We start from the raw sequence: 12,935 nt of genomic DNA, 5'->3' as shown, positions 1-12,935 counted from the left end.
ATGTTCATATGGAATATTTAAGCCTGATCTGTAGAGCCTCCTGAGCTCTTACTGGTCTGATCAGCCATAGTTGAACACACTGTATCGTGAAGACTTACATGAACTGATGCAAAGTGAAGTGAGCAGAACCAGGAGAACAGTGTATGCAGTAATAACAATGTTGTATCATGATCAACTATGAATGACTTAGCTATTCTCAGCAATACAGTGGCCTAAGACAGTTCTGAAGGACTTAAAATGAAAAAATGCTACCCACCTCCAGAGAAGGAGCTTATGGAGCCTGAATGCAGATCAAAGCATACTTTTTAAAAACTTTATTTTTCCCTTTTTTGGTCTGTTTTGTCTGTTTTCTTTTACAACGTGACTGATATGGAAATGTATTTTTCATGACTTGCGCATATAAAATCGATAATAAATTGCTTGCCTCATTGAAGGGGGAGGTGAGAGAGGGAGAGAGGAAGAGAATTTGGAACTCAAAAATTTAAGAAACGAATCATAATTGTTTTTATATTTTGCATTTGCATTAGAATAAAGTAAAAAAATTTTATAACTATTAAATAAAAGATAGTCATCTGAAAATTTTCATCATGTTGTATTGAAATTAGCAAAACCAGAGCACTGGAAGTCCCAAGAATTTGAAGGAGTAAATAAACTGTGGTATATTAATGCTTAACAAAGTAATGTTGTAAATATTGCTAAACAATCCTTTATGAAATACTACAGATTGAAAAAAGCAGAACAGAGTACACACATATTAGACAGGGATTCTTAACTGTTTTTTGGTGACTGGTGAATCCAATGAACTTTTCTCAGAATAATATTATTAAATGCATGAAAGAAAATACACAGGATTACAAAGGAAACCAATTACATTAAAATACAGTTATGAAAATTTTAAAAAATAAGTTTATAATTCCTAGGTTAGGAGCTTGTAAAGGGAAAAGTAAAAGGAAATGAATTAGCCAAGAATGGATGGGAGCATAACTGGAAAGTTTTGACATTTTGTGTGGGAATTTATTTAAATTTAAATAGCTGCAAAGTAAGTTTAATTGGTTTTATTTGTTTGATAATTGTATAACAAATAAATAATCATAGGTGAGAGGGAATAAAAATTGGCTATAACCAAAAGGGTTCTTAGAAGGTTTCTATACAGATGCATAGGCATCTTTTTCACATGTCTGCATGATGTATTGAAAGTACCTTTCCAAGTGAAGTCAACATTTATGGCTCTAGAGAGAATAGGCTTGTGACCCTTGATCACAGGGAAGCTCCAGATAGTTAATATTTTGTTTTTGCAAAAAAAAATCTGAACTTAAATGCTTAAAAAAAGGGCATTTCCATATACATTGCAGAACACAAAACAGAATTCTCTATGCCATAAATCTCTTATTGTATACCATTTGGTTTTGAAAAAAAATTATTTAATACATTCTCTAAGTTATTTTCAGAACTATCCTATTTGTGCTAACTCCTAAATTTCCTTTTGTTATCTTTTGTGCACTTAAAACTGTTCCTATGACCCTCCTTTTTTTTGTGGCATTACTATTGCTAATCCCTGCTCTTCAACAACCTTTTCTGTCTCTCAAATTAAAAACTGAAAGAAAAAAACTTTGTAAAATAGTTAATCATTAATGTTGCAGTAATGTTGTTGCCGTTTATCATGAGACTGGGTATCACCTCATTACCTCAGGACTTCTGGAGTATCACAATGGCCTGTTGGTGGGTCTTCTTGCCTCAAGTTTCTCCTCTCTCCAATCCAATCCATGTTCCATTGATCCATTAAAGTTATTTTTTTAAAGTGCAGGTCTGACCATGTCTCCCCCCCTTGTACCCCCCCCTTCAAAAAAAACCCCTCTACTGGTTCCATATCATCTTCAGGATAGAGTGTAAAATTCTCACTTTGGTATTCAATGTCTTTCCTAACCTAGCCCCCTTCTATCTTTCTAGTCTTACATCTTACTCTCTGCGGTGTACTCTTATCTCTGGCCCCCTTGCTATTTCATCAACAAGACTTGGCCCTGGACATTTTTTTCTGACTGTTTCTCATGCCCTGGAATGTTCTCTCTCTTCATTTTCTTTCTTTCTTTCTTTCTTTCTTTCTTTCTTTCTTTCTTTCTTTCTTTCTTTCTTTCTTTCTTTCTTTCTTTCTTTCTTTCTCTCTTTCTCTCTTTCTCTCTCTCTCTTTATTTCTCTCTCTCTCTCTTTCTTTCTCTCTTTCTTTCTCCTTCCTTCCTTCCTTCCTTCCTTCCTTCCTTCCTTCCTTCCTTCCTTCCTTCCTTCCTTCCTTCCTTCCTTCCTTCCTTTCCCTTTATCATATACCTGGCTCTGAACTAAGAGTTCAGGATAAAATAGCAGGCAAAAATAATGCATAGAATGTATTATGAGATCTTTATTTTTTTATTTTTAGTGTTCTACAATCACTACCATAAAACTTAGATTTTTTCCCCCCTGTCTACTCCCCACCACCTCCCTCCTTCCCCAAGACGGCGTACAATTTTATATAGGATCTACACATACATTCCTATTGTGTAGAAGAGCTAAAGTAAATGGGAGAAATCATATAACAAACCAAAACATAATGCACACACACACACACACACATACATACATACATACACACACAAATGATCTGCTATGTTTTGTGATTGAATTCCATAGTTCTTTCTCTGAGTGTAGAAGGCATTTTGCCTTAGAAGACCACTGGGAATTTTTTTTTTTTTTTACTATGTCCTTGCATTGCTGTGAAGATCCAAGTCTACCAGAAAAAACTCTCGCACACCGTGGTCATTGCTGTGCACAAAGTTCTCCTGGTTCTGTTCCTTTCACTCAGCATCAGATCATTATAAGTCTTTCCAGGCCTCTTTGAAGTCTTCTTGTTCATCATTTCTTATAGCACATTAGTATTCCATTACATTCATATACCACAATTTATTCAGCCATTCCCCAATTGATGAGCATCCCCTTGATTTCCAGTTTTTGGCAACTACAAAGAGAGTTGCTATAAATATTTTGTACATGTGGGACCCTTTCCCATTTTTATGATCTCTTGGGGATACTCTCCATTTTCAACTACTGGTTCCTGTAACTTACTTTAATTCCCAACTAAAATCCTGTCTTCTACAGGAAGCCTTTCTCAATGTCTCTTAATTCTAGTGCCTTCTCTCTTTTAATTATTTTCTATTTATCCTATATAAAGCTTATTTGTACACAGTTTTAAATCAGACAGTGAGCTTCTCTAGAGCAGGGGCTATCTTTTCCCTTTCTTTGATCCCTAGCATTTAACACAATGCCTGGCAAGTAGTAGGCACTTAAAAAATGCTTTTATTGACTGACTTAAAGCAGAGGTTTCTCATTTTTTGTGTGTGTCATGGACCTCATTGTCAATCTGGTAAAGCCAATAAAGACCCTTCTCACGATAATGTTTTTAAATGCTTAAGATAAAATACCCAAAATGATCAAGAAAGCCATTTATTGAAATCTAGTTATCAGAATATTTTACAAAAACATCACAGGATCATTGACCCCAGGTTAGGAACCTTTGATGGAAAGGAATAACCAACTATTCATCTAGATATGTTGTCCATAAAGAATTTTTTCCTCTCACATATATGTATTCCTCAAATAAAAAGAAAACAGTAAAAAAGCAATGACTTGGATGCTAATTTTAAACCCTGTTTTTAGTTTTTTTAAAATATATATATTTTTAATTAATTTACTTAACTTTTAACATTCATTTTCACAAAATTTTGGGTTCTAAATTTTCTCCCCATTTGTCCCCTCCCCCCACCCCAAAACACCAAGCATTCTAATTGCCCCTATCACCAACCTGCCCTCTCTGCTATCATCCCTCCCTTCCCTTGTCCCCATCTTCTCTTTTGTCCTGTAGGGCCAGATAACTTTCTGTACCCCATTACCTGTATTTCTTATTTCCTAGTAGCAAGAACAGTACTCGACAGTTGTTCCTAAAATTTGAGTTCCAACTTCTCTTCATCCCTCCCTCCCCACCCATTCCCTTTGGAAGGCAAGCAATTCAATATAGGCCATATCTGTGTAGTTTTGCAAATGACTTCCATGATAGTCATGTTGTGTAAGACTAACTATATTTCCCTCCATCCTATCCTGCGCCCCGTTGCTTCTATTCTCTCTTTTGATCCTGTCCCTCCCCAAGAGTGTTGACTTCAAATTATTCCCTCCTCCCATTGCCCTCCCTTCCATCATCTCCCCCCCCCCCCCCGCTTATCCCCTTCTCCCCCACTTTCCTGTATTGTAAGGTAGGTTTTCATACCAAAATGAGTGTGCATTTTATTCCTTCCTTTAGTGGAATGTGATGAGAGTAAACTTCATGTTTTTCTCTCACCTCCCCTCTTTTTCCCTCTACTGAAAAGGCTTTTGCTTGCCTCTTTTATGAGAGATAATTTGCCCCATTCCATTTCTCCCTTTCTCCTCCCAATATGTTTCTCTCACCGCTTAATTTCATTTTTTTTTAAGATATGATCCCATCCTATTCAATTCACTCTGTGCTCGTGTGTGTGTGTGTGTGTGTGTGTGTGTGCGCGTGCGCAATCCCACCCAGTACCCAGATACTGAAAAGTTTCAAGAGTTACAAATATTGTCTTTGCATGTAGGAATGTAAACAGTTCAACTTTAGTAAGTCCCTTATGACTTCTCTTTGCTGTTTACCTTTTCATGCTTCTCTTCATTCTTGTGTTTGAAAGTCAGATTTTCTTTTCAGCTCTGGTCTTTTCATCAAGAATGCTTGAAAGTCCCCAATTTCATTGAAAGACCATTTTTTCCCCTGAAGTATTATACTCAGTTTTGCTGGATAGGTGATTCTTGGTTTTAGTCCTAGTTCCTTTGACTTCTGGAATATGATATTCCACGCCCTTCGATCCCTTAATGTAGAAGCTGCTAGATCTTGTGTTATCCTGATTATATTTCCACAATACTTGAATTGTTTCTTTCTAGCTGCTTGAAATATTTTCTCCTTGACCTGGGAACTCTGGAATTTGGCCACAGTGTTCCTAGGAGTTTCTCTTTTTGGATCTCTTTCAGGCGGTGATCTGTGGATTCCTTGAATACTTATTTTGCCCTCTGGTTCTAGACTATCAGGGCAGTTTTCCTGGATAATTTCATGAAAGTTGATGTCTAGGCTCTTTTTTTGATCATGGCTTTCAGGTAGGCCCATAATGTTTAAATTGTCTCTCCTGGATCTATTTTCCAGGTCAGTTGTTTTTCCAATGAGATATTTCACATTATCTTCCATTTTGTCATTCTTTTGGTTTTGCTTTATGATTTCTTGGTTTCTCATAAAGTCATTGGCCTCCATCTGTTCCATTCTAATTTTGAAAGAGCTGTTTTCTTCAGTGAGCTTTTGAACCTCCTTTTCCATTTGGCTAATTCAGCTTTTGAAAGCGTTCTCCTCATTGGCTTTTTGAACCTCTTTTTCCAATTGAGTTAGCCTATTTTTCAAGGTGTTATTTTCTTCAGCATTTTTTTGGGTCTCCTTTAGCAAGGTGTTGACCTGCTTTTCATGCTCTTCTTGCATCTCTCTCATTTCTCTTCCCAGTTTTCAAAATCCTTTTTGAGCTCTTCCATGGCCTGAGCCCATTGGATGGGCTGGGATACAGAAGCCTTGACTTCCTGTGTCTTTCCCTGATGTTAAGCATTGTTCTTCCTCATCTGAAAGGAAGGGAGGAAATATCTGTTCACCAAGAAAGTAACCTTCCATAGTCTTATTTTTTTTTCCCTTTTCTGGGCATTTTCCCAGCCAGTGACTTGACTTCTGAGTGACCTTTCCACACCCACTTTGCCTCCAGATCCGCCCAGCCAGTGCTTGGGGTCTGAGATTCAAATGCTGTTTCCTAGCCTTAGGGCTTTGGCGGGGGCAGGGCTGCTATTCAGTGTGAGATTAAGTTCAGTGCTCAGGTGGGGACAGGGCCACCACATGGGGCTCTGTTCCCTCAGGGGGTTTGTGTGGAGACCTTCAACAATGGATCCAAGCTCCTGCCTGCTTTGGGAGCCCTGGTCTGCTGCTGCCTCCGCTGCTGCCTCCCAGGGGGCCTGAGTTATGGAGACACCCTGCTTCCCTCTTGGCGAGCCAAAAAGACTCTCTCACTGACCTTTGGGGCCTGTGGGTAGAGGGACCTGCGTGGCCCACTGGAGATTCTGTCCCTGAAGCCTGTTTGGATCTGCTCCTCTCGGTGCTGCGTGGCCAAGGCAAGGCTGGGCTCTGCTGTGGGTCTGGTGCGCTACGGACCTTTCACGTCGGGTTTTCAGGTCTCTCTGGAACAGAAATCTCCTCTGCTGCGTTGTTCTGTGGCTTCTGCTGCTCCAGAATTTGTTGGGAGTTCTTTACAGGTAATTTATGGGCTGTGGGTTCAGAGCTAGCGTATGTGTATCTTTCTACTCCTCCATCTTGCCTCCTCCCCTCTAAACCCTATTTTTAAAGAAAGCCCTTCATAATGTGTATTTATTGATCCTTTTGAACCAATTCAGTGTCATATGGACAAGAAATAATACTTAAAGAAATACTACAAGGCAGCTCTTGGCTTCTTAAACTAGATAAAACTCAGGTTCTCTTTGAGGTTTACCACTACACAATATTTAGTTAGCCTTTCTTGATAATTTTAGTTATTGATCTGTGAGAAAGTGGACTGAAATAACAAAAATCCTTTCTCACTAAAGGAGAATATAGGATGTTTGTTTTCTGTGTCTTTTCTCTCTAGTTTGTCCTGGCACTTTTCTCTATTGTTTCTCCTACAATCTTTTTGATGGCTCCTCAGTCCCTTGTTGGATCATTTCACATGCTTCCTCTTATCTCTCCTTTCCTCCCCAACCCCCCACTTGTCCAACTGTGGATCTACCAACTGAGTCTACTCCAAGACTCTTTTCAGAGCTACCTTCTCTCTATATACTCTTTGAGCTAGTAACTCCATCAGTTTCCATAGGCTTAATTATCATTGGTATGTGTATAACCCTAGATCTATATATCCAGTTCTGATCTCTTGCCTAAACTCTAGTCCAACGTCACCAACTGCCTATGATGCATTCTGAACTTGATTATCTTGTAAGCCAGAGGTGTCAAGCTTCATATATACAACACTCCCAATTGTAACCTAAATCAGATTAAAATGTAATTGAGAGGTATTTAATAAAATGAATAAAAATACAATGAAGCATAGATGACATTACATTTTAAAATTATGTCAATATGCAGCTGCAGGGATCTTTAAGGATTAGTAATTCTTTCTCTTTTCTATTTGAGTATGACACCACTGTTTGTAGACTTTTCAAACTGATAATCCAAAACAAAATTCGTTATCTTTACCTACCATCCCTCCTTTCTTTGAAACTTCTCTATTTTTCTTGAGGGCATCCCCTTCCTTCAGCAATCCAAATTTACCATTTCTTGACTACTCACTTTCTCTTACCCCACATAGTCATTCAATTGCCAAATCTTGCCACTTCTAATTCTCGGTAGCTCTCATCTACCTCTTTTTGCCTGCTTACCAAGCTGCATTCTTGTTCAGGTTCTCATCACTTTTTGCCTGAACTATTTCAGTAGCCTACTAAATATCTCAACACAATTTGTTTGAGTTTTCCCCCTCTTTTCCATGTGTCCCTTTGTCTCCAAATCAGTCAGTCAACCAGCATTTATTAATGGCCTGTACTCCCTTAGGGACTGTACTAGGTGTTGAGAGTAGAAGTGCAAAGGATGGAACTGTGGCTCAGGGAGCCCAAGGGATTTGCCTGTGGCCACAGTTCTTCTAAGTGGCTAATAAGTGTTTTTACTTAAAATCCAATAATCTTTTATTATACCTGGATTTCATACTACCTATACCTATTTCTGGCCCTTAATCCCCAAAGTGTCACATCCTACACTGCCCATAGACCCTGGATGCCTTCCCTCTTCCTCTTCACCTCTTACATTCCTGTTAGGCAAACATTTTGTTTCAGATAGCAAAAATCATAGTGATCAGTCTTCTCTCTCCTGACTTCATTTTTTTTCTTTTTAAATCTACACTATAATTTGAAAATTACTTGGGACTTAGCTTTGTGGTTTTATATAATTATGTTCATTCATTTCTAGTAATTTTGCACATTAAATTTGTTTAAGGCTATGTGTGTGGTGCTGGAAGAAAGATTTTATTTAAAAATCAAACCCATGAACAATGTATATTTTCAATATACATGTTTGCAAGAGTATATATGTTTATACACACATTTGTAAACTGTATATCTTATAGATCTTAAGCTAGAAAGGAACACAGAAATAAAGTAGTATAATTTGTAGATAAGGAAAGAATTAACCATGTAAGCAATAAATTGGGTCTTATTAGAAGAAACAGTATAGCGTTCTTGAACATTTCATAGGCTAGACAGCTGTATGTTAGTGGTATCTTTCTTGGGACAAGTAATTATTACACAGAATTTATTCTGGGAGCAGTGTAATCTTCTGTGTTCTTTTACTGAAAATTTTTATGCAGGGTATTGAGAGAAAGGAGAAAGAGAGAAAGAAAAATATGAGTATATGTGAATATCTGGGATATGAAAACACAGATGATTGCAGTGGTAAATGACTGGGGAGCATGGGAGAGTTGCCGCTCCTACAAAGCATTCTTTAAAAAAGTCCAGGTATGGGGCCTCTGGTGTCTTCTAAGCTAAAGCTGTTGTGGACTAGTCCAAAGATTCCTATCACTTCTGCCTTTCTGTTCCTTAGCTAGTTCTCAGTGGTGGTAGTTAGACTCCATCTTTTTTGGAAAGCTTGTAATTGTTGTACTTTTGAGTCACTTTGGCATTTTTATTATGAACAGGGTAAGAGGGCGTGTTCCAGCTTAACAGGGGAGAAGGATTTATGTTGTTATAAAAACTTCTCAATAATGAGTTGCTAACACTAGGAATACTCAAGGGAGGCCTATAAAAATCTTATCAGCAGATTTTAAACCTTAGGACGGACTACCGTTATTATTTTTTCTGTTCCTATTTTTGTAGGTAGAGTAGTACTTGAAGGCAGTGTAGGTAGCTCCTGAATGTAGATTAGATGAGCTCTCAAGATTTTTTGCAATTCCTCGATTCCATGGTGTTGTATGTCTCTGGAATTTCAAACGCTTTTGAGAAAAATGGTGCACTGTGTGTGATGGTATTTTGGGTTTTTTCCCCCTCTTTGAAAGCAATTGAATGAACAGAATTTGGACAAAATGAGTATTTACACGAGTATTTGGGGGAAATTGCCATGACTATCTTGACTTCAAATCTGCAAGTGAAATAAAAGCAGAAGTATGTTTGCCCTATAACAAGGAGAGAAACGATGTTTGTGGGAAGAAAAAATAGCTGATTATGAGAACTTGTGTGGGTTTTTTAAAAATAATATGCCGTCAAAGTTCCTCTTTATTGGTATATACTGAATGTCCTGGTTTTTGTCTTGTAGAATGGAGATGTGTGCATTTCTATTCTTCATCCTCCTGTAGATGACCCACAGAGTGGAGAACTGCCCTCTGAGAGGTGGAACCCTACTCAGAATGTCAGGTAATGGGCTCTATGAATAAGGGGAAAGGAAGAAGAGACTCTTTTTGATGGAAGTTTTTCCAGTTTCCTTTGCCCCATAGGCATTTTGTGGGATGTATGTATGTTACTCTGAAATATATAAATTGTTAGGTTTTCTTGTGTTCACTTTTTGTTCGTGATCTTGTGGAATTTGGTCATATTCTATAATATTTCTTTTTGATAAGTTTTCAGAAATTAATTAAAATGTAGAAAAAAGTTCTATTTGGCATTGCTTATTTTTTCTAACTTTATCGTACCTTCATCCACAAATGTTAATAATATCATTTAAATGTGGGACTATTTTTATTCCAACACTTTAAAAAATGGCAGCACTTTTTGTTTGTGTCAATAAGCAACAAAGACTCTTCTCTTGGTTTGAAACCACATGCATACATATATGTATACATACCCACCAACACATATAGTATACATATATGTGTGTACACATGTATATGTATTGTGTGCATGTGTATTTTAATTATCCAAAGGCCAGAGATGTTGATGGAATACCTCTCCTTTTGTGAAGTCTTGTGGGATCTTTTTTGATTGTAAGAAATTTAAATCTATGGATAGTATTATGACTACTCTGTAGTGATAGAAGCAGAGTATCAATACCTGTGGAATTAAATATTGTAGCATATTAGGTTTAATATAATTCATTTAGGTAAAACACACTAAGTTTCAAGCTTCTTGAGGAACAGGAACTATACTGTATATTTTGGAGGTTGCTAGTAGCTCCCATGTTGCTACTTTGTTTATTTGGCGCTTCCTCATAAAGACCTGTATTTCACTTTTCTTCACTTTTAATCATCCCATTTGTTGGTTTTTGTTGCAGTCTAAATTAATATGAATACCACGTTCACTAATAATTTTACATTACAGGGATCCATATTGATGTAGTCTCTAGGAATGAATACTAATATCTATTTCCTGGAAGTGTATCTAGTTAGAATTGTTAGTATATAGTGAGCTTTGGATAATAGTGTGTTCTTGTAAAAGGAATTTGTTAACAAGTTCAAAAGACTCTGTAATAATCTCAAGGTATTTTTTTTTGTCATTTCCATTAGTATTAGCCAGGCCTTTTTTTTCCCCCTCAAAATGCAGAATTTGCTCAAGATAATATTAGATTATTTTTTTATATTTCTTGCATAGCAGCAGTTTGAATCAACACAAATTTATTAAGTACCTACTATGCACAAGATATTAGTTGATGAGGATATAAATAAAAAATGAAAAATAAATCATTTGCCTTAAGGAGCTTACTGCTAATATAGTAGAAAGAGCTATAATTCTAAATCAGAGGCTCTCAAACCTTTTGGCCTCAATATCCCTTTACATTATTAAAAATTGTTGATGACCACAGTTTTTGATATGTGTGTGTATGTGTGTGTACACCTATACAGACACACACATACATACACATGTATTTGCAATATTAGAAATTAAAACATGTTAGTATTATTGTGAAAATAGTTTTGGACTTTTGGACCCCCTGCAAGGATCTTGGAGAGCCTGAGGGTTCACTGGATCATACTTTGAAAACACTGCCCTAGATTGATAAACTTGGAGACTCTTCTTCCATGTTAGTTTCGAAACCTAGTCAGTTGAAAATTTAAACCATATTTAACTATTTCTTTTCTGGTTGTTATTTTAAGCAAATATTTTCTCTTGATAAATTATCCAGCTCAAATATTACTATCTCCATTTTGTTTTTGTGTGTATCCCTAGCACAGGACCTTGTGCCTTGTAGCTACTTAATAAATTCATGTTGAATTGAATTGCTAGTATATAAGAAAGATAAAAATAATTAAAGCAGTAGAATGTGGAATGGATTAGAAAAGGGAATATCCAAAGTCAGGGAGACCAGCTAATTAGGAAACCTCAGCCTCAAGGCTGAGAACTTGGACAGTGGGCTAGCCACTTATCTTGTATAAGTATATTCCTTCCACTTTACTTTTTCTGTAATCATATATTGACCATTACTTGACTAATCTGACCTTTTTTTTTTTTTTTTTTGGACCTTTGGTACGTGGTTGCAACATGTTATCTTTTTGGATTTTTTATTCATTATGTCCTCATATGATATGATCAGCTGTAGCTTGAGGTGTACTTTAAATCAGGGCTTCCTAATTTTTTTCCAATTTAATTGTAAATTTCTTAGTTTGCTCTATACCATTTTCTTTTTATAGTTGCTAATGTGTACTGATAGGTTGAGGATGGAGTGAGGGCAGTGGAAAGGAAACACATGATGATAATGAAGGGGATAGAGATCATAAAGCTGTAAATTCAGAGCTAGAAGGAGCCTTAGAGACTATTACAGACAACCCCTTTTCCCTCCCCCCAGTTTTGCATGTGAAGAAACTGAAGTAAAGAGAGGCTTAGTGATTTTTACAGAAGGTCACAGAATTAGTAAGTATCTAAAGGGATAATACTTAGATCACCTAGGGATGATGAGTGATGCAGTTGTGTTCATGAAGTACATGTGATAATCCTTGTCACAGTTTGTCCAATTTGCTGAACACTAGTGAAGTCTTTGGGTACACGTTTGATTGGAAAGTATTGATCTAGACCACATCATTTAGTGAATGTGCAATTAGCTTGAAAATCCTACTCAAAGTGTTTATTACTTTATTACTGTCAACATGATGTGGCATGTATTCATATAATTCCAATAATTGGTTAAAGTAATGTTCAGAAGTACTTTGAAATGATAGTATTAGGCTGGCAATTAGTGAAGACACTATAGTACAGTGAGAAATAACACTGAATTTTTAGCGTCAAAGGATGTGGGTTTGGGTTCCAGTTTTACACTTGGTACCCATGTAGTTTTGTGAAAGGCCTGTGTGTGGGCTTTAATTTCCCATTTGTAAAATGAAATGGACTAGCTAGCCTCTGAGTTCCTTTCCAGTTCTAAATCTGATCTTATTCTTAACAAATGAGCTTTGCCAAACTTATGTTAGTTTCCCATCATATTTTTTTTGGTGTGAAAGTTACTTTAGTAGCTATTAATTAATCTTTGATGAGATATTAGGAAAGGAGTCGATCAGAGGACTTTAACTGAGCTTTATTCCTTTAGCAGTCTGTGGAGCTCCTTAGGGACACAGAGGACTGCACTACATTTTTTTGGAGTCTCCTTATAATCCTCCTATGAGTATCTTTGCTGGAATTCCCCCTTTTCTTTCTGCATTTATTTTAAGACCTAATTCAGTGTTTACCCTTTGATATCATCACACCTCTATCTTACTGAGCAGTAGTAGTCTGTGCAGTGTTAACATTTACTTGGAGAGTTGTTTTGCTGCTGCTCTTAAATTGTCCACCTGCCATATCTTAGCTTAGATGGCAGGAATGAGGTTTCCTTTTTTTGTTTGTTTGTTCATTTATTTCAGTCATGC

The 12,935-nt window shown here is 36.8% G+C and overlaps 1 protein-coding gene across 1 annotated transcript in view; it reads left to right on the top strand.

Moving 5' to 3' along the window:
- Nucleotides 1-12,935, top strand: part of UBE2R2 (ubiquitin conjugating enzyme E2 R2) — a 125,339-nt gene that overhangs the window by 99,719 nt on the left and 12,685 nt on the right. The window contains exon 3 of the mRNA XM_072597014.1: nucleotides 9,428-9,525. Within this exon, the coding sequence (XP_072453115.1) occupies nucleotides 9,428-9,525 (98 nt within the window). The remainder of the gene's footprint in view (nucleotides 1-9,427; nucleotides 9,526-12,935) is intronic.

This window comes from Notamacropus eugenii, chromosome 3 (assembly GCF_028372415.1).
Source record: "Notamacropus eugenii isolate mMacEug1 chromosome 3, mMacEug1.pri_v2, whole genome shotgun sequence".
Lineage (NCBI taxonomy): Eukaryota > Metazoa > Chordata > Mammalia > Diprotodontia > Macropodidae > Notamacropus > Notamacropus eugenii.
Note: the sequence above shows the minus strand (reverse complement) of the source record. Positions and strands in the feature narration are given on the sequence as shown.